Genomic DNA, 22397 nt, shown 5'->3' with positions numbered 1-22397 from the left:
CTAGAAATACTTTATTTGATGGACTCGTACGAACAGATGAGAGTTTAGTTAGTATTTTTCATGTGCTATTATCATTGTAACTTTAAGCAGATAAACCTTAACAATTATTATTAATATTGTTAACATCATAATTCATTCGTCTAATTCTAATTACAAGAAATTGTCATATTTTATTTTTTTATCAAACAGTTTTCATAATGAGCGTGAAAGAAACAATAATATAATATAGAAAGGCACTCAGAGGGAAAAGTAGTGCCACGTCCAAAAGTATTATTTCAGAAAATTTTTTTTATGTCATATCCACATTAAGATATTTTGTCAGTCTCCACAGTACGTCTGTGAGGTATAAGGTTGTTTGTCCTGAAATCCCTATTTTATACACAGGGAAACAAGCGCAGTATGTTTAGCAAATTTTCCAAGGCCACATATTGTGTCAGGATAGCACTGGGAAAAGAATTTGTCTCTGATACTTTTCTTATATAGTCCAGTGCCTAACACAGTGCCCTAGAAAGAGTAAATGCTCAATAGTCACTGAAGGAAAAGAATGAAACCATTCTTCTCTATGAAATTGAGAAAACTGTCATATTTGCTCTCTATTCCTTTAGTCATTAAATTGGACACGCTGGGGCAGCAGTTGAGCAATAAGCTTCATCCACTGTCCTTTCCACAAGTTTCCATTGTTACATGAAGAGGCTTTACAAGATGGTACCATCTGGTCAGTACGGAAGTTACACACTTCCAGGCACCCCCCATAAGGAGTGTCATTAATCTTGGTTCATTGTACCATTGGCTTTTGTGGTGTAACTTAGGTCCATCAGCCTGCGGCCAAGATCAACTTTTCACAAAAGTCACTGAAAATTCATTAATAATTAACATGTTACTGATGCCCTACCCTAATGATATTCTAGTAAAACAGAGTTCTACATCTTGGACCTAAAGAACTTAGTTGCAGCCCTTGAAAATAAATGACTTGGCTAGTGTCGGCTCTGGCTACTTCAGACTTTGCTGAAGATAATTATAAAGCCAGAAAGAATAACTCAATTTATTTCCTGAGTTAATGTGTCATAAGTTGAATTGCAACTGTAAACATGATAAAGGTCACAGTGGCATGACTTCTACTTTTATTTATTTAATTATTTTGGCCACGCCACACAGCATGCGGGATCATAGTTCCCCGAGCAGGGATGGAACCCTTCCCCCCTGCAGTGGAAGTACAGAGTCGTAACCGCTGGACCACCAGGGAATTCCCTGGCATGACTTTTAGAGTTGATAGAAAAATGTGGTAAAAAACACAAGTGTTTACATCACTGGGAGACAAAAGGATGGCAAAACTATAGTAGTTATTCCCAGTGATGCATCATCAAATAAGTTAAAGATTGTCATTCATTTCATTGACACTGGTAACCAATTACCTAAAAAATAAGTAAGACATCTCATGAAGCACTTACGGTTAAAACGTATTCCTTCACCTCTAATGACATTCATATTTTTCTGTTTTGAGAAATAAAACCTGTTTAACTCCATAGAATGATCCTATTAAAATGAAATGAAAATACTCTTGTATCTGTCACCCAAATTTAGTGATTGATCTAAAATTTCACCCAGGTGACACTTTCACTAGGGCACAGTCTGGAGAAATCTGACAATTCTACATCTCATTTGCTTATACTTAAACAAATGATTCACCAGACTTGCCTAATTGGATAGTGTGTTTCCACTGGAGTGAATGTCCTAATAGTAATTCAAGACAAATCTTAGAGATAAGATTCATCAAACATTTCTACTCCATCTTATCATGTCTAAAGGTCAGAGATATTCTGAGCTCTAAAAGAGCATCACAAGGAACTTAAAGCATTCTTTGGTGCAACTGTTACTCATTTTTAGAGCATAGTCACAACTAAAACAGAGACAGACAGAAATCAAATCAAACTATTAAACATCTAAAAAAAAAAAAATGGTTCTGAAGAACCTAGGGGCAGGACAGGTATAAAGACGCAGACGTAGAGAATGGACTTGAGGACACGGGGAGGGGGAAGGGTAAGCTGGGACGAAGTGAGAGAGTGGCATGGACATATATACACTACCAAGTGTAAAATAGATAGCTAGTGGGAAGCAGCCGCATAGCACAGGGAGATCAGCTCGGTGCTTTGTGACCACCTAGAGGGGTGGGATAGGGAGGGTGGGAGTGAGACACAAGCGGGAGGAGATATGGGGATATATGTATATGCATAGCTGATTCACTTTGTTATAAAGCAGAAACTAACACACCATTGTAAAGCAATTATACTCCAATAAAGATGTTAAAAAAAAACTATTAAACATCAGCTTACTGGGTAAATTGAGTTTAGATACCTACATGATGTAAAAGAGCAGCTTTTGTATAAGCTCCTATACCCTTTAAACTTAAAGCATAGTCCGTGTTTTCACTTAAAAGTAAATATCTAACTGAAGCCAGAAATTTCATTTTGTCATTGTATCAATTATGTTTAAAAGACCATTATTAAGTAAAATTTAACTTAATTTGTGAACAACCCTACAGTGAGTGGAAATGGAAAAATATAAGTACCCACACCCAGCAACAAACAAAAGACAGATTCTTGAGCGCCAGACCCTCCAACTTGTCTACTTATCATTCAATCCCTTTGCTCACTCTTTCTTTCTACACCAGGCAGAAGAGTAAAATATTTTCAAAGAAGTTCCCCGGACTATATGATTTCAATTGCACGTGCCACTCTGGACAAACAGAAGATCCTATTTTCAAAGTCTTAAAGCACTTGTAAGGGCTGTGTATATGTGTCTTATTGTCTTTGTTGCTTCTCTCCTGGAGAACTTGGTTGGCCAGAACTCTCTCCAGGGCGGTGTGCAGGAGTGACAGGAAACTGAAATCCATAGCCATTGTAGCCATCCAAGTAGACACACTGGAAGAAGCTGATGGGGCCTAAAGAATAGAGGATGATGATTTATTAAAACAAGCAGAATGTGATTAGGAACAGAGGTAAAACACTGTGAGGCAGTCTAATACAATACATATGGACATGGGTTCTCCAGCCAGATAGCCTTGGCAACAACCAGCAAGTTCCTCACATGTAAAATCAAGACAACAACAAAAGACCTCACAGAAATATTGTGGAAATTAAATAAGTTCATATATGTGAACCACTTGAAATCCTTTCTGGCACATAATAAGCCATTATTAAAATGATAATAAAAAAAGCCTGGCATGGAAAGTCAAAGTGTTCAGTTTATAGGAATCTAGGATGTGCACAGTATTTGGAAAAACTGTTATGTAGTAACAGGTTTCAAAACATGAGCTTATCAATATGCAAAGTAACCAACTCGTGTGTGTGTGTGTGTGTGTGTGTGTGTGTGTTAATAACACCACAGAGAGCCTTGTGATTCGTAAAGTCTTGAGGTTTTCCACTTGCCCTTACTCTGGAGGCTAGCACTCTCCTGAGATGGCACAGTTACTCTTTAGGGCAGTGCCTCCAGGTAGCAGCTCTGTTGTCAGAGTAGAAAACAACACAGGAAAGGAGTTAAAGCCCAGCGAGGCAGTGTGCGCATTGGATACAGCATGAGCTCTGGGCCCAGTGAGCCGAGGCTCCCAGGTAGCAGTTTTGTTAAGAGATGGTGAGTTTAGCCCCTTCTCACCATGACGGACCCCTACTGACACTTCAGTGTGGTCCATCCTATCCATTTGCATTCTGTCAACCAACCACAGACTTCTTGCAGATGGCCAGGAAAGAGAATGACAATTGCAGCTAGCAGTATGTGGGATATGGGGGTGAGGGGCGTGCTGGCCAAATCCATGTGAGCCTAAGGGCTTAGGAAGTAGAATAAAGCAAAGTGTGGGTAGAAAGAAGCCAAGGGAAGCAACAAGGGATTATTCTGATTTCATCATCCATGATGTCAACTGACTTTAATCATTGGGTTTTCAGTGATGAAAACAGTTTGGAGAAATCTTGAGTTTAGTTCTTCTCCTTTCCACTCTATCTCATCCAGAATTGTTTTCTATTTTGTTCTAGCCTCAGACAGAGGCAGGAACACAACCCCCCTCCCCCCTGGGGGTTGGACGGTTACACAGAAGGATGGCAGTAAACGGCAGCACCAGTACTAAAAGGGGAAGAGTCCATCAACAACAGGCTACTTTCCAGCTGACCCTTCTGATCTGTAGGCACTGTTCTGACATTTATTTTATTGATGTCAAATAGTTATTAGTGAAAATATCATCATAGCTGCCTATTCTAGATCTTATATAAAAGGTTCATGAATATCAAACTATAGAACTGCTTCATGGTAAGATGAAAATAGAAAATATTGTTTTGCTACAGTAAATCCCCAAATGAACTTAAAGTAATTGATACCTTGGTACTTTTTTTACTAAAATAATGGAATTATTTTATTTACTTACTTCTTTTTAATTAAACCTTTTATTTTGAGATCATTGTAGAGTCGCATACAGTTGTAAGAAATAATGCAGAGAGAACCCATGTATCCTTCACCTAGTTTTCCCCAATGGTTAACATCTTTGCAAAACAATACTATAATATCCCAACCAGGAAACTGACATTAATATAATCCACCTATCTCATTATGTTTTAATATTTATTTATGAAATAAGAGATTTTGAGTGTTATGTGATAAAGCCACAATTTGTTATGAGTAGGTTAACAATTGGGAAAGCATTGCTATATAAATCAGACACATGCCCAGATTGACTTTATGGATGTTGCAACCATATCTGAAAGTATTAAAACTGCTTATTTCTTTATATTCCACACAACCTGATTATATGAAGGGTTATAATGAGTATCTCTCTTATCTGTTGCAGAAGCCCCAGAATCTAAACGGTGCTTAGAACATAGTAGGCACTTAACATTTGTTCAATAATTCAAGTATTAATACAGGAGGCATTTTCTATTATAGAGGGCATTTTTGTGATTTCCTTCAGAAATACATCTAAGAAACATTGTGAAGCCCAGAGAACATTATTGACATCATTTCCTCAGATAAATGTCTATTCTTTACTTTAAAAGCATTACGTGAAGCAAACTTAGGTTACACCTATTTTAAAAATTGCTTCCTTTAGTCTGTCCAGCGATGACTTTTATGCATATGTGAATTCAAGATGTATTGCTTTACCATCTGAAGAAAAATATCTAATTTAGAAGTACTGAAATAATGAGAATCTTGGACATTGAATTTTGTAACTGCATATGAATATTGATTGCATTCTAAAATCAACGATCCCAAAGACTGAATATTAAGAGCCTGCCACATATCGAGAACAATCCAAAAGAACTTTCATTCTTAGAATGAGTTTCTAAGCAATTGAATTGCTGAGACCTATTTCTACATTTTTTTCTTTTTGATGTAAAAAATTTCAGCATATCACTTCAGCTGTCTTTTTATAAAGTAGACAGTAGCACACATTTAAGCACAGACTCGGTTGGAGTGCTCAGGATCAGAGCTGTGTAGAATGGTTTGCAATAAGTGCCACTTCCATCATTACTTTGTAATTCCTCCAAATATGTGCCACTTGCCTGATGCAAAAAATGCAGAACTTCTCTTTGAAATATAAGAGACCTACTTTAATGTTATTCTTCACATCTGTGCTAAAAATCTTTTTCTTCTAATACTGGTCTTCTTAAGGGAGTCTAAAGTTTCAATTTATATATACCATCTACAGAATGCCTCAGTAGTTTTAATCTTTTTAAAAAACTTACTTTTTTGCTTCTTTGTGGAAGGCACATCTTCAGCTTCTTCTAGTAGATAACAAAAATATGAAAGTAAATAACTTGTACATTCACAGCTATTATACAGATATGTAGGGAACTGAAAAATGTCTAAAAAATGCACAGTATGAAAGAAACAGGAGCTACTTGCCCTCCTTAGAATGTACTCTAGGTTCTTATTCAGATTCTGTTCAGCCTTTAACTACAAAATTTAGTAAGTAAGAGCCAGGAATAGAAGAGGTGGCAATGAAAGAAAAGAATGGGAAATGTTACAGGCAATTGTTCAGATAGAAACTAGTCCTGATGTTAATGGAGGGCTAGCTGACACCCATTCCTTTCTCAGAAGAGGTCTTTGATGCTCAGAGTTATAATATGGCAAGGATGGAATCTGGCTATGAAACAAACATTTTAGTCAAAATAATTTTAAATTTGTGAGAGACGTAAGTTTTAATGATCATCCTTGTCCTGAAAGAAGAGCAGCAGGCTAGTATTCTGTATCCTTTCCTTTTCTCATGTGATTCAAGGACTCTTTTGCTTGAGTGATAAGTACCATGTGTATATCTAACAAAGGATAATTTGCCACTATCCATTTGAACCCCCTTTCCCAGGTTAGAAGTTCTTAACTGGTGTTCACAGATAAAATTTTGCGAGTTTCCTGTAAAACTCTGAAATGTTAAGATATGAGTCTGTGTGTGTGTTTCATCTAAAGTGGGTTTTAGATTTCATCAAATTCTAAATGAGTTCAAAAAACTTCCTTCTCAAAGTGTGATCCATGTACCAGTAGTTTCAGCATCACTTGGGAAACTGATATAAACACAGTTCTTGGTCCCCAACCTCAACTTATTTCATTTTAACAAGATTTCCAAATGATTTGTGTATAAAATTGTTTGAGAAGCTATGGTCTAGAAATAAAAAATATATATATTAAAAGTTATAGTTCTTAATAATTCAATTTTTTAAAAAATCTAAAAATTTTAGTATTCAAAAATATCTTAAGACGAGTGTAAATCATTTCATAAGAATCAGAAAACTATTCTCTTGTGTCTTTTCTCAAAGTGCTATTTTCCACACTGTTAATTAATTCCAGACACTGCCACAAAACTTATATTTTGATGACAAGAACACCTCTTAGGCAAACTCTTATTGTCCACAAGCAAGTCTGGAAGTAGAACAGTAAATATCTATCATATAACCAGCCAAACTAGGAAGCCAGGAAACCCTTCAGGAAAAAAATGCATTAAATTAAATGAGTTGAAAACCTTACAATACAGATGAGGAAATTTAGTCCTGGAAATACTCGCCTAAGGTCATGTATCTGGTTGTAGCAAATTTTTCTGAGGTTTGAGATCTGTCTTCCTCCCTCCCTTCCTTCCTGCCTACCTTCCTTCCTTCCTTCCATCTTTCCTCTATGCTATTGTTGCTAGTATAGGCAAGTTATCTTAATTTTTCTTAATAAACACATCAATCTCATATTTGAACATTTATGTGAACTTCCTGCTGTCAAATAACATCTCCCCAATCCTTGGTGAAACGATAATTTTGAAATATTGCTCTTGTAAGCAGATTGGCCAACAAATTATTCAATAATTACTTGTAAATAAATCAGTGTCCAGTTAGCCTTCAATATATGGAGATATATATATGTTTTCCAAATAACGTACAAAAACTGTTTGTTTACAAATAAGTCTACCTCTAAACATTGCTTAGGTAAAGCTGAAAACCAGATAAAGAATAGTTAAATAAAACAGACAGAAAAAATATTACAGACTTAAGAGAAAACTCATAGTGAACTGAAGATAACAATCTTACCTTTAGCTTTCGTTGAAGCTGGTACATCTTCAGAATCTTCTCCTAGAGAGTAAAGAAAGACATATCAATTCATGATCTATTTCTCAGATTTCCCAAAGAGGAAATATTGTGTTTAAAGATTTTGAAGAGATAGAGGGTCTCAATCTATAAACTCAGCATGAAGTGCCTCTATGAATAAGAACTTTCTGACAAATAAGGCAACTTCTCTGACTTGGGCAGAGGGTGGGGAGGAAATAGATGCTGTGCCAGGAGTGTGGTCAGCAGGCCGGCGAAGTCTGGCTAGGGCAAGGAGAGCTTGCAGTGACCCTCCCAAACATGCTTGTCCTCCTCTGACTCCTAAAACTGCTTCCCCAAACCACAATCACTTTTGGAATTTCGGGAATTTGAGGTAAATAAATTCATACACATATGGCAGATCAAGAGGAAAATCTCCAGCCACGTATTTTATTAGCTGACTGACTTCTGACATCGTAAAGGCAATGAAAAGGCATTAAAAGCTAACAAAACTCAAATATATAAATGATGACTCTTCAGGTGCATTAGGTATATCGCTTGGTCTTTCGTGCAGTCTACTTAAAAGGTACATAGTGGAATAATGCGGGAGTAATTTTAAGTCGGAGATCATTCTAATACAACATAATAAAATGATCTTTAAATTTTTCTATCAATTTTTTAGCACTTGTCATGATTGGAAAGAGGGTCATTTTTGTATTGTTTATTCAGATTTTGCATACCAGCTGTCCACAAATACAAAAGGGATAAAATAGGTTAGTATGCAAATTTTCTCTGATAGGGAAGAAATGTGACCTTCAGGAAGAGATGTTACTATGTAAAAGAACAAAATGGGAAAAAGAAACAAAGTTGCTAGCATTTTTTATGGTGAATTATTAAAGTTTCAACCTGATTAGTTTTTAAAATATTTAAATACAGGCTTAACTCAATTAAATACTGAATTAAGTGATCTAAAACTGTCCTATCAACAATTATAAATCAGGGAATGATTAAGTGATATTTTTAAGTAAAATAATACTTATTTTTTAAAAGATATCAGTTCTTAGATGAATCAAATAGGAACTATATTTGTATAGTCAAAATCTGCTAATTTCTATGAAGGATGTTTACAAAATTAAAATGTTACAAGGTCCTTGTACAAGAAATATATATTTTACTTTTGTAAGTAATAGCACACTTAAAACTAAGGCACCTATTCTCTGGATCTATTTGTTACTCCTGGGGAAATAAATATGGATAGAATAACAACCTTAGCTTCCTCTCTCTAGCAAAATCAGTATTCTGAACCAGAGTAAACTAGCTACAGGTGATAAAATCTGGCAAGAACAGAGTCACACGTCAATCACTCAGGCTACCAGAAGGAGAACAGAGGCACAAGGTAAACAGTAAGCCTAGGGCAGTTGCCGTAGAGATGCAATCCCTGTGTAAGCAACTTAACAGTAACAGGAATTTACTGACCTAGGAATACTTCATGAGATTGTCACCACTCAGAATACAAAAAAAGGAGAAAAGCACTAAATATGTTTACTCTTGTGCCTTGATTGGGCAAGTGGTGGTTTGGACAAAATACTTGACTCTGAATGGATACAGTCATTATTATAAAATAAGTATCAAAATGTGCCAGGGGAATTTTGAGTGACTTGCTTTTTGGGGAGGGGTAGTTAGAAAAACTATGAAGGAAGACTAGATACAGCAAAGAACAGAGGATATTTGAGGAGCACAGTAAACGCTGAGGAGCGTAGGAGAACCACATCTGGAAAGGTTGGATAGGATTGTCATGTGCAAGGTGTTTATAGGTCAGGCTGAGTTGTCTCTATTTAATGTCACGGCAAATGAAAGTTGTTCAAGAGAGAAATAATATTTTAGATGTACTTAGTAAAAATAAGACTAGAACATAAGAGAATGGATTCAGAGAAAGAAATTGGGAATGCATTTTAATAGTCAACCTAGAAACCATGATTTCTGCAACTAGGAGTCACTGAAGGAGTTGAGAGTAAATGAGGCTTTCTATGCAGAGTTAAATAGAATTGGGTATGTGTGAGTGAAAGAGATGAATGCAATAAGGGATAGCACCATCCACTATTTGAGTTTGGAGGAAGGTAGTGGAGCCATTCCCAGCAAGGAGGGAAACCTAAGAGGCACTTATTAGCTGGGGATCATGAAAAGTTTCGTTTTCTTTGAGTTCAGTTGTGGTGTTGGCCAGTCATGAAATTGCAAATGTCTAGAAAGAAGCAAGACAGAGAAGGCAAGATGTCTGGAAAAGTTTAGAATTGATATGTATTGAGTTAATGGACAAAACCGGGAGAGTTGAGGCATCACTTTCTTTTTTTTGTTTGTTTTCTGGCTGCGTTGGGTCTTCGTTGCTGCGCACGGGCTTTCTCTAGTTGCGGTGAGCAGGGGCTAGTCTTCGTTGTGATGCGCAGGCTTCTCATTGCGGTGGCTTCTCTTGTTGCGGAGCACAGGCTCTAGGCGTGCGGGCTTCAGTAGTTGTGGCTCGCGGGCTCTAGAGAGCAGGCTCAGTAGTTGTGGTGCACAGGCTTAGTTGCTTGTGGCATGTGGGATCTTCCCAGGCTCGAACCCGTGTCCCCTGCATTGGCAGGTGGATTCTTAACCACTGCACCACCAGGGAAGTCCTGAGACATCATTTTTAATGATGGCAATAATAGTTAATATTTCCTAACACTTCCCACATGCTGGGTCCTATTAAGTAATTTCACATGTATAGCACATTCAATCCCTACAACACCTCTCTGAGGTAGGTGCTCTTATTTTAAATCTCCTGTATAGATAGAGCAGAGAGGGGTTAAGTGCTGCCCAAGGTCATAAAATGAGTGAGTGGCAGGGCTAGAGCATGAATCCCAACTTGCCTGAGTCAGATCCACTTGAATGAGGAGTTACATTTATGTCACAAAGAGAGCACCTATAATGTGCCATCAGTTGTACTAAGCACAAATAGTAACACATTTCACCTGCTCAGCAAATCTGTGAGGAGGGTACTATTATTATTCCCATTTTACAGAAGGGATAATTGAAGGATAGAAAGTCAAGGTCCCAGAGCTAGTAAGTGGGGAAATCAGGATTCAGACTCAAGCATTTGGGTTCCAGAGACTGTGTTGTTAACCACTATGCCATTCTACCTTTTGAGAATGGCCTTCTAAACTCAGTACTCTCTGATTCCAGAACTTATGCATTATATTGCTCAACAAGTATCTGCTGGCATGCTCAGACAGAGTCAAAGTTACACATGAGCCAGGCACTTGTGCAGAGCAGAGATGTTCCTCTAAGCGTGGCCCTCTGCTCTTCCAACAATCTGTTTTCCCTAAGTGTGGACAAATAGAAGAGTTACCTAGTTGCCTTTGGAAATGGTAATGACAATGAAGAGGAAAGTATAATATCTGTTCTGTTTGCCTAGCCACTATAAGTAATGTAGGCAATCATATTCCAAATAATGAAGAATAAAAATGTATTATCTTGAGTTTCAAATTGTAGACTCCATCCTATACTTACATAGAAACTTAGATTCCAAAGGAACCATAAATATTAGGAAATCCAACCGTCCGTCTAAAGCAGATGTGTCCACTGTAGCAGAGTCATTGAACAAATAGGAATTCTTGTCTGTGCGGCTACGATTTTGATCTTTTGAACATGTTGATGTTACGGGCTGGCATTTGTAGAACTCTTTATACTCACTGAATTGGAGCTATAGACACAAGGGTTTTTAAGAGCTATTAGTTTGGGGAGACCTTCAAGATGGCTGTGGAGTAAGACGTGGAGATCACCTTCCTCCCCACAAATACATCAGAAATACATCTACATGTGGAACAACTCCTACAGAACACCTACTGAACGCTGGCAGAAGACCTCAGACCTCCCAAAAGACAAGAAACTCCCCACGTACCTGGGTAGGGCAAAAGAAAAAAGAAAAAACAGAGACAAAAGAATAGGGACGGGACCTGCACCACTGGGAGGGAGCTGTGAAGGAGGAAAGGTTTCCACACACTAGGAAGCCCCTTCGCGGGCAGAGACTGTGGGTGGCAGAGGGGGGAAGCTTCGGAGCCACGGAGGAGAGCACAGCAACAGGGGTGCGGAGGGCAAAGCAGAGAGATTCCCGCACAGAGGATCGGTGCCGAGCAGCACTCACCAGCCCGAGAGGCTTGTCTGCTCACCTGCCGGGGCGGGCGGGGGCTGGGAGCTGAGGCTCGGGCTTCAGAGGTCAGATCCCAGGGAGAGGACTGGGGTTGGCTGCGTGAACACAGCCTGAAGGGGGCTAGTGCGCCACAGCTAGCCGGGAAGGAGTCTGGGAAAAAGTCTGGAGCTGCCGAAGAGGCAAGAGACCATTGTTTCGGGGTGCGCGAGGATAGGGGATTCAGAGCACCGCCTGAATGAGCTCCAGAGACGGGCGCGAGCCGCGGTTATCAGCACGGACCCCAGAGGCGGGCATGAGATGCTAAGGCTGCTGCTGCCACCAAGAAGCCTGTGTGCGAGCACAGGTCACTCTCCACACCTCCCCTCCCGGGAGCCTGTGCAGCCCGCCACTGCCAGGCTCCCGTGATCCAGGGACAACTTCCCCGGGAGAACGCACGGCGCGCCTCAGGCTGGTGCAACGTCACGCTGGCCTCTGCCGCCGCAGGCTCGCCCCGCATCCGTATCCCTCCCTCCCTCAAGCCTGAGTGAGCCAGAGCCCCCGAATCAGCTGCTCCTTTAACCCCGTCCTGTCTGAGCGAAGAACAGATGCCCTCAGGAGACCTACACGCAGAGGCGGGGCCAAATCCAAAGCTGAATCCCAGGAGCTGTGTGAACAAAGAAGAGAAAGGGAAATCTCTCCCAGCAGCCTCAGGAGCAGCGGATTAAATCTCCACAATCAAATTGATGTACCCTGCATCCCTGGAATACCTGAATAGACAACGAATCATCCCAAAATTGAGGCGGTGGAATTTGGGAGCAACTGTAGACGCATGTGTGTGCTTCTTTGTGTGAGTCTGTCTGTATAGCTTTGCTTTTACCATTTGTCCTAGGGTTCTGTCTGTCTGTTTGTTTTTGTTTTTGACTTTTCTTTAGTATAGCTTTTAGCACATGTTATCATTGGTGGATTTGTTTTTTGGTTTGGTAGCTCTCTTCTTTCTTTCTTTTTTATTTATTCTTTTTAAATTTTTATTTTTAACATTTTTTAAAATAACTTTATTATTTATTTTTCTTTCTTTCTTTCTTTCTTTTTTCCTCCGTTTTTTCTGAGCTATGGGGCTAACAGGGTCTTGGTGCTCCAGCCGGGTGTCAGGCCTGTGCCTCTGAGGTGGAACAGCCGAGTTCAGGACATTGGTCCACCAGACACCTCCCAGCTCCATGTAATATCAAACAGTGAAAGCTCTCCCAGAGATCTCCATCTCAACGCTAAGACCAAGCTCCACTCAATGACCAGCAAGCTCCAGTGCTGGACACCCTATGCCAAACAACTAGCAAGACAGGAACACAACACCACTCATTAGCAGAGAGGTTGCCTAAAATCATAATGAGGTCACAAACACCCGAAAACACACCACCTGATGTGGTCCTGCCCACAAGAAAGACAAGATCCAGCCTTATCCACCAGAACACAGGCACTAGTCCCCTCCACCAGGAAGCCTACACAACCCACTGAACCAACCTTAGCCACTGGGGGCAGGTACCAAAAACAATGGGAACTACAAACCTGCAGCCTGTGAAAAGGAAACCCCAAACACAGTAAGTTACGCAAAATGAGAAGACAGAGAAACACACAGCAGATGAAGGAGCAACGTAAAACCCCACCAGACCAAACAAATGAAGAGGAAATAAGCAGTCTACCTGAAAAAGAATTCAGAGTAATGATAGTAAAGATGATACAAAATCTTGGAAAAAGAATGGAGAAAATACAAGAAACTTTTAACAAGGATCTAGAAGAACTAAAGAGCAAACAAACAATGATGAACAACACAATAAATAAAATTAAAAATTCTCTAGAAAGAATCAATAGCAGAATAACTGACACAGAAGAACGGATAAGTGACCTGGAAGATAAAATAGTGGAAATAACTACTGCAGAGCAGAATAAAGAAAAAAGAAGGAAAAGAATTGAGGACAGTCTCAGAGACCTCTGGGACAACATTAAATGCACCAATATTCGAAATATAGGGGTCCCAGAAGAAGAAGAGTAAAAGAAAGGGACTGAGAAAATATTTGAAGAGATTATAGTTGAAAACTTCCCTAATATGGGAAAGGAAAGAGTCAGTCAAGTCCAGGAAACGCAGAGAGTCCCACACAGGAAAAATTCAAGGAGAAACACGCCAAGACACATATTAATCAACCTATCAAAAATTAAATACAAAGAAAAAATATTAAAAGCAGCAAGGGAAAAACGACAAATAACACACAAGGGAATCCTCATAAGGTTAACAGCTGATCTTTCAGCAGAAACCCTGCAAGCCAGAAGGGAGTGGCAGGACATATTTAAAGTGATGAAGGAGAAAAACCTACAACCAAGATTACTCTACCCAGCAAGGATCTCATTCAGATTTGATGGAGAAATTAAAACCTTTACGGACAAGCAAAAGCTAAGAGAATTCAGCACCACCAAACCAGGTTTACAACAAATGCTAAAGGAACTTATCTAGGCAGGAAACACAAGAGAAGGAAAAGGCCTACAATAACAAACCCAAAACAATTAAGAAAACGGTAATAGGAACATACATATTGATAACTACCTTAAATGTAAATGGATTAAATGCTCCAACCAAAAGACATAGACTGGCTGAAGGGATACAAAAACAAGACCTGTATATATGCTGTCTACAAGACACCCACTTCAGACCTAGGGACACATACAGACTGAAAGTGAGGGGATGGAAAAAGATATTCAATGCAAATGGAAATCAGAAGAAAGCTGGAGTAGCAATTCTCATATCAGACAAAATAGACTAAAAAACAGACTATTACAAGAGACAAAGAGGGACACTATATAATGATCAAGGGATCAATCTAAGAAGAAGATTTAACAATTGTAAATATTTATGCACCTCACATAGGAGCACCTCAATACATAAGGCAAATGCTAACAGCCATAAAAGGGGAAACAGCCATAAAAGGGGACAGTAACACAATCATAGTAGGGGAGTTTAACACCTCACTTTCACCAATGGACAGATCATCCAAAATGAAAATAAATAAGGAAACACAAGCTTTAAATGATACATTAAACAAGATGGACTTAATTGACATTTATAGGACATTCCATCCAAAAACAACAGAATACACTTTCTTCTCAAGTGTTCATGAAACATTCTCCAGGATAGATCATATCTTGGGTCACAGATCAAGCCTTGGTAAATTTAAGAAAATTGAAGTCATATCAAGTATCTTTTCTGACCACAATGCTATGAGACTACATATCAATTACAAGAAAAAATCTGTAAAAATCACAAACACACGGAGGCTAAACAATACACGACTAAATAACCAAGAGGTCACTGAAGAAATCAAAGGGGAAAAAAAAATACCTAGAGACAAATGACAATGAAAACACGATGACCCAAAACCTATGGGATGCAGCAAAAGCAGTTCTAAGAGGGAAGTTTATAGTAATACAATCCTACCTCGAGAAACAAGAAACATCTCAAATAAACAACCTAACCTTACACCTAAAGCAATTAGAGAAAGAAGAACAAAAAAACCCCAAAGTTAGCAGAAGGAAAAAAATCATAAAGATCATATCAGAAATGAATTAAAAAGAAATGAAGGAAACTATAGCAAAGATCAATAAAACTAAAAGCTGGTTCTTTGAGAAGATAAACAAAATTGATAAACCATTAGCCAGACTCATCAAGAGAAAAAGGGAGAAGAGTCAAATCAATAGAATTAGAAATGAAAAAGGAGAAGTAACAACTGACACTGCAGAAATACAAAGGATCTTGAGAGATTACTACAAGCAACTCTATAAAGGACAACCTCTAATAAATCCTCTAATAAAAAGGACAACCTGGAAGAAATGGACAAATTCTTAGAAATGCACAACCTTCCGAGACTGAACCAGGAAGAAATAGAAAATATGAACAGACCAATCAAAAGCACTGAAATTGAAACTGTGATTTAAAATCTTCCAACAAACAAAAGCCCAGGACCAGATGGCTTCACAGGCGAATTCCAGCAAACATTTAGAGAAGAGCTAACACCTATCCTTCTCAAACTCTTCCAAAATATAGCAGAGGTAGGAATACTCCCAAACTCATTCTACAAGGCCACCATCACCCTGATACCAAAAGCAGACAAAGATGTCACAAAGAAAGAAAACTACAGGCCAATATCACTGATGAACATAGATGCAAAAATCCTCAACAAAACACTAGCAAACAGAATCCAACAGCACATTAAAAGGATCATACACCATGATCAAGTGGGGTTTATCCCAGGAATGCAAGGATTCTTCAATATATGCAAATCAATCAACGTGATACACCATATTAACAAATTGAAGGAGAAAAACCATATGATCATCTCAATAGCTGCAGAGAAAGCTTTCGACAAACTTCAACACCCATTTATGATAAAAACCCTCCAGAAAGTAGGCACAGAGGGAACTTTCCTCAACGTAATAAAGGCCATATATGACAAACCCACAGCCAACATTGTCCTCAATGGTGAAAAACTGAAACCTTTCCCACTAACGTCAGGAACAAGACAAGGTTGCCCACTCTCACCACTATTATTAAACAAAGTTTTGGAAGTTTTAGCCACAGCCATCAGAGAAGAAAAAGAAATAAAAGGAATCCAAATCGGAAAAGAAGAAGTAAAGCTGTCACTGCAGATGACATGATACTCTACATAGCGAATCCTAAAGATGCTACCAGAAAACTCCTAGAGCTAATCAATGAATTTGGTAAAGTAGCAGGATACAAAATTAATGCACAGAAATCTCTTGCATTTCTATACAATAATGATGAAAAATCTGAAAGTGAGATTAAGAAAACACTCCCATTTACCATTGCAACAAAAAGAATAAAATATCTAGGAATAAACCTACCTAAGGAGACAAAAGACCTGTATGCAGAAAATTATAAGACACTGATGAAAGAAATTAAATATGATACAAATAGATGGAGAGATATACCATGTTCTTGGATTGGTAGAATCAACATTGTGAAAATGACTCTACTACCCAAAGCAATCTACAGATTCAATGCAATCCTTATCAAACTACCACTGGCATTTTTCACAGAACTAGAACAAAAAAATTCACAATTTGTATGGAGACACAAAAGACCCCGAATAGCCAAAGCAATCTTAAGGAAGAAAAACAGAGCTGGAGTAATCAGGCTCCCTGACTTCAGAGTATACTACAAAGCTACAGTAATCCAGAGAGTATGGTACTGGCACAAAAACAGAAATATAGATCAATGGAACAGGATAGAAAGCCCAGAGATAAACCCACACACATATGGTCACCTCATCCTTGATAAAGGAGGCAAGAATATACGGTGGAGAAAAGACAGACTCTTCAATAAGTGGTGCTGGGAAAACTGGACAGCTACATGTAAAAGAATGAAATTAGAACACTCCCTAACACCATACACAAAAATAAACTCACAATGGATTAAAGACCTAAATGTAAGGCCAGACACTCTAAAACTCTTAGAGGAAAACATAGGCAGAACACTCTATGACATAAATCACAGCAAGATCCTTTTTGACCCACCCACTAGAGAAATGGAAATAAAAACAAAAATAAACAAATGGGACCTAATGAAACTTAAAAGCTTTTGCACAGCAAAGGAAACCATAAACAAGATGAAAAGACAACCCTCAGAATGGGAGAAAATATTTGCAAATGAAGCAACTGACAAAGGATTAATCTCCAAAATTTACAAGCAGCTCATGCAGCTCAATATCAATAAAACAAACAACCCAATCCAAAAATGGGCAGAACACCTAAATAGGCATTTCTCCAAAGAAGATATACAGTTTGCCAACAAACACATGAAAGAATGCTCAACATCATTAATCATTAGAGAAATGCAAATCAAAACTACCTCACAAAGGTCAGAATGGCCATCATCAAAAAGTGTACAAATAATAAATGATGGAAAGGGTGTGGAGAAAAGGGAACCCTCCTACACTGTTGGTGGGAATGTAAATTGATACAGCCACTATAGAGAACAGTATGGTGGTTCCTTAAAAAAGTAAAAATAGAGCTACCCTATGATCCTGCAATCCCACTCTTTGTCATATATCCAGAGAAAAACATAATTCAAAAAGACACATGCACTCCAATGTTCATAGCAGCACTATTTATAATAGGCAAGACATGAAAAAACCTAAGGGTCCATCGACAGATAAATGGATAAAGAAGATGTGGTATATATTTACAATGGAATATTACTCAACCATAAAAAAGAATGAAATAATGCCATCTGCAGCAACATGGATGAACCTAGAGATTATCATACTAAGTAAAGTAAGCCAGACAGAGAAAGACAAATATCATATGATATTGCTTATATGTGGAATCTAAAAAGAGGATACAAATTAACTTATTTACAAAACAGAAATAGACTCACAGACATAGAAAACAAACTTATGGTTATCAAAGGGGAAAGAGAGAGGAGGAATAAATTAGGAGTTTGGGATTAAAATATACACACTACTATATATAAAATAGATAACCAACAAGGAACTACTGTATAGCACAGGGAACTCTACTCAATATTTTGAAATAATGTATAATGGAAGAGAATGTAAAAAAAAAGTATATATGTATGTTAAAGCGAATCACTTTACTGTACACCTGAAACTAACACAACATTGTTAATCAACTATATTTCAAGAAAAATTTTTTAAAAACACAAGCCCTCAACTCCAGCCAACTCTTCCTTTGATTGCCTCTATACACAATGCTTGTTTGCCCACTGTGAAATAATAGAAAAATATATATATTAGTCTTTGCTCCTAGTTCCTGGTATGAAGCTCATAAATCCCTTGGAATTTCCTGGGTGACAGGAGAGTCTTGTTCTAATTTGGCAATGCTTGGTGGGCCTCTAGATAGGGGTTTGTCATCAGAAAGACCAAGCCAGATTAGAAATGTGGCACTTTCAGCCCCACACCCCACCCTCCAGGAAGGGGAGAGTGCTAGAGATTGAGTTAAGGATCCATCATGCCTATGTGATGAAGCCTCCATAAAAGTGCCAGAAGTACGAGGTTCAAGAATCTTCTGAGTTGCTGAAGACATCTGCATGCCAGAAGGATGGTGCACCCCAACTCCATAGGGACTGAAGCTCCTGTGCTCGGACCCTTCCAGGTCTCATCCTGTGTATCTCTTCATCAGGCTGTTCATTTGTATCCTTTATCATACCTTTTATTATATAATAAACTGGTAAACCTAAGTAAGCGTTCCCCTGAGTTCTGTGATCTGTTCTACCAAATAATTTAATACAAGGGAGGGATGTCATGGGAGAGTCTAATTTGTAGCCAAGTAGGACAGAAGTTGTGGATAACCAGGGGACCTACTATTTTTGACTGGCATCTGAATTTGAGGAGTAGTCTCATGGGACTGAGTCCTTAACCTATGATATGCTAACTCCAGTTAGTATCAGAAATGAATTGAATTGTAGGACATCTGGCTGGTGTCACAGAGAATCACTTGGTGTGAAAACAATCCTACTTGCGTGGTGTCAGAAGTGTTAGGAGTATGGTAGTAGCGTGAGAGTAATGGAGAAACACACAGGAGAAGTGAGTTTCTTTACACCCTCTTTTTCCAATTATCCAATCCTAACCATTTTTAAATACAAATCCTGGAGTTACCTCCTATATGAAGTCTGTCCTGACTACCTTTGGCTGTAGGGGAAGGGTATGGAGTGGGATAGTTTCAGAGGGCTTTCCTGAGCATGAAATATAAGATTTGCCCTTGAATCTGTGAGACAATTCTGTACCCTTATAATTATTTTCCTTTTTTTAAATGCCTGAAGCAAGTCCATGTGGGGCTCTATTACTTGCAGTCAAAGAACTTTGAATGAGATATATGGCAAGTACCACCTTTACCAATTGTCTTGTATTGTCCTCAGTACTCACTAAATGTTGAACACAGCAGAAGCACTCAAGAAACACTGAGATCTGCTCTGCCCAATGCAGTAGCCACTGACCACCTGGCCTATAGGGAATTGAAATGTGACTAGTACAAATTGAAATGTGACTTAAGTGTAAAATACACACACGATTTCAAAGGCTCAATAAAAATTATGTAAATTATCAATATACTTCTATATTGATTACACATTGAAATAATATTTGTATATAGAGTTAAATAAAATTATTAAAATTGTTTTCGCCTGTTTCTTTTTACCCTTTAAATGTGTCTACCTGAAAATTTAAAACTATACATGTGGCTCACATGACGTTACATTATATAGCACTGATTTAAAATGATTTGTCGGGATCTCTCCTTTGCGGCGGCGGCCAGAGAGCGAGAGTACGAAGTGCGGCAACCCGAGTCATGGCAGGACAGGCATTTAGAAAGTTTCTTCCCCTCTTTGACCGAGTATTAGTTGAAAGAAGTGCACCCGAAGTTGTAACCAAAGGAGGCATTATGCTTCCAGAAAAATCGCAAGGAAAAGTATTGCAAGCAATGGTAGTAGCTGTTGGATCAGGCTCTAAAGGAAAGGGTGGAGAGATTCAACCAGTTAGTGTGAAAGTTGGAGACAAAGTTCTTCTCCCAGAATATGCAGGCACCAAAGTAGTTCTAGATGACAAGGATTATTTCTTATTTAGAGATGGTGACATTCTTGGAAAATATGTCGACTAAAATAAGTCACTATTGAAATGGCATCACGTGAAGCTGCCCGTTCCCCCAATGGCATCACGTGAAGCTGCCACTGAAGTTCTGAAATCTTTCATCCTGTAAATAATTTCCGTGTTTCTTTTATAATAAAGTAATGATATCCAAACTAAAAAAATAAAATAAAATAAAATAAAATAAAATGATTTGTCTTCTTAAATCCAGAAACATGGGAAGGAAATTTGCTATTTCCCAGAATTTTAGAATTTATAGGGAAATTTATAGTTGTATCCTGTATAATTTGAGCTATCCATACCCAGATTGTGGCATTTCAGAGAGTATTTTCTGAGAGTTTGGTCTCTTTATGTTATATACAAGATTAGATCCATTCCTTACTATGTATTCTCCTCAGATATATAATTATAATTAAGTTAATGAGCATTAGAAAACAACAGCAAAGGAAACATTATTGCTCAACCATATGTTCTCTGTAGCAAATCTTTAGTGATTGAGGGTTTAAGGCAGAAGCAGGATTATTTATTCCATTCTACCTCAATCACTGAAAAGACTGATGTATTGAATGCAAGTCACTTTAATCTTCAGGTTCAAGAACATGTATTTCTGCTACAAGTTATCATTTCAAATAACGTAGTTTAGTTTTTTTACTTTCAACATAAATAAGATGAAAAGTTATCAAATTCCTGTCAGAGGGTTTAGTATGAAATGACTCAATCTCTGAACACATTAAAAAATAAATATTTCTTGAATTTCAGCTTGAAATTCATACTGTGTGCCAAAGAGAATTTATCATCAATACAAGCAGTACTTACTTGATACTCTTGCAGGTTTTTCTGCTAAAAATAAAGAAAAAAAGTCTTGCTTAACTCAGGTAAAAGGCAAAGAAATTATACATCAATAGGCTATATAAATGTATCTAATATCTTTTGACTTTCTTCCTTATTGTTCAGGAGTTGGTGAAGAAATGTAGCTCTCTATTGCCTGATAACATGGATCTTTGAATAACTTAATTGCTTTTATGTGAGACATCAAAAAAGCTATTAATCATTGCAGGTTTCACAACATATTTATGCTTTTTAAACACTCATTAAAATCAGCAGGATCTGTGTTAAATTGCTTTGGTTTAACTATAATTATACCTAACTCCAGTGAAATTGCTTTGTATGATGTAATTAATCTAAATATTTGCTTTACAGTTTCCAAATTCCATAAAATATATTATTGAGAATTATTTTCCTTTCACAGATGAATAAAGACAAATAACTACCTATTAGACTATAAAATATAAATCTTAAAAAGCAACATGCAAAATCAGCTTAATTTTTCATAATCATTTATTTATTAGTTTCAATGAGGGATTATAATTCTTCAGATATGTTTTTCCATTAAACTGTATGAATGTAGGACAAAGATATAAAGTGGAATGATTGTCCCCAATACTATAGCAGACATTCTAACTTTCTGAAACAAAGAGGATTGGTAACATCTATATTCCATTAACATTAGTCTCATTTAAAGGGCTAGGTTTGAAAATATAATTTTTAAGGAATCTGCATAACATGTTTTACTTTGAGACTTGTAGAGTTTCTGATATAAACCTAAGAATTACAAATTTAGAAAAGTTAGGTTAATGCCAACAGAAAGGTTTTTTTTTTTTGTGGGGGGGATACTTATGCTTTCGGTGATATTACAGCAGCACATGTATAAAATTGCAAAACAAACAAAATAATTCAGAAAAATACTTTAGTAAAGCTAATGTTATAATTTTTCCTTTAAAAATACTAGCATTGGCTAAAGAGTCAGGAACTCAGAAAGGAATAAAATAAACATTTATTGAGATGCAATGAACCATTCGTTCAGTGAAGGAATGAATAAGAATGTGCCTGTATTCTCAACTAGCTCTAGGTTGGACTTATGCTTTCACATGTAACAATTTTTCCCTTCTGTGTGTTCATAATATGAAGATCTTAGAAATAATGGACTCACAGAATAGAATAAGAAAGGAGTATCCATCCAATGTCCAAATCCCTAGAATCCCTTGTGCAGCCCTCTAG

At 37.7% G+C, this 22397-nt stretch overlaps 1 protein-coding gene and 1 pseudogene across 1 annotated transcript in view; one reads left to right on the top strand and one right to left on the bottom strand.

Annotated features, from left to right (window-relative positions):
* Positions 1-209: 209 nt before the first annotated feature.
* Positions 210-22397, bottom strand: part of TRDN (triadin) — a 341870-nt gene continuing 319682 nt past the window's right edge. Inside the window, exons 39-42 of the mRNA XM_068550829.1 lie at positions 21156-21179; positions 7542-7580; positions 5724-5762; positions 210-2938 (exon numbers count right to left, since the gene is read on the bottom strand). Of these exons, the coding sequence (XP_068406930.1) occupies positions 2799-2938; positions 5724-5762; positions 7542-7580; positions 21156-21179 (242 nt within the window). The 3' untranslated portion in view covers positions 210-2798. The remainder of the gene's footprint in view (positions 2939-5723; positions 5763-7541; positions 7581-21155; positions 21180-22397) is intronic.
* Positions 19989-20480, top strand: LOC137769275 (10 kDa heat shock protein, mitochondrial pseudogene; annotated as a pseudogene).

The sequence above is a fragment of the Eschrichtius robustus genome, chromosome 9 (assembly GCF_028021215.1).
Source record: "Eschrichtius robustus isolate mEscRob2 chromosome 9, mEscRob2.pri, whole genome shotgun sequence".
NCBI classification, from domain to species: domain Eukaryota; kingdom Metazoa; phylum Chordata; class Mammalia; order Artiodactyla; family Eschrichtiidae; genus Eschrichtius; species Eschrichtius robustus.
Note: the sequence above shows the minus strand (reverse complement) of the source record. Positions and strands in the feature narration are given on the sequence as shown.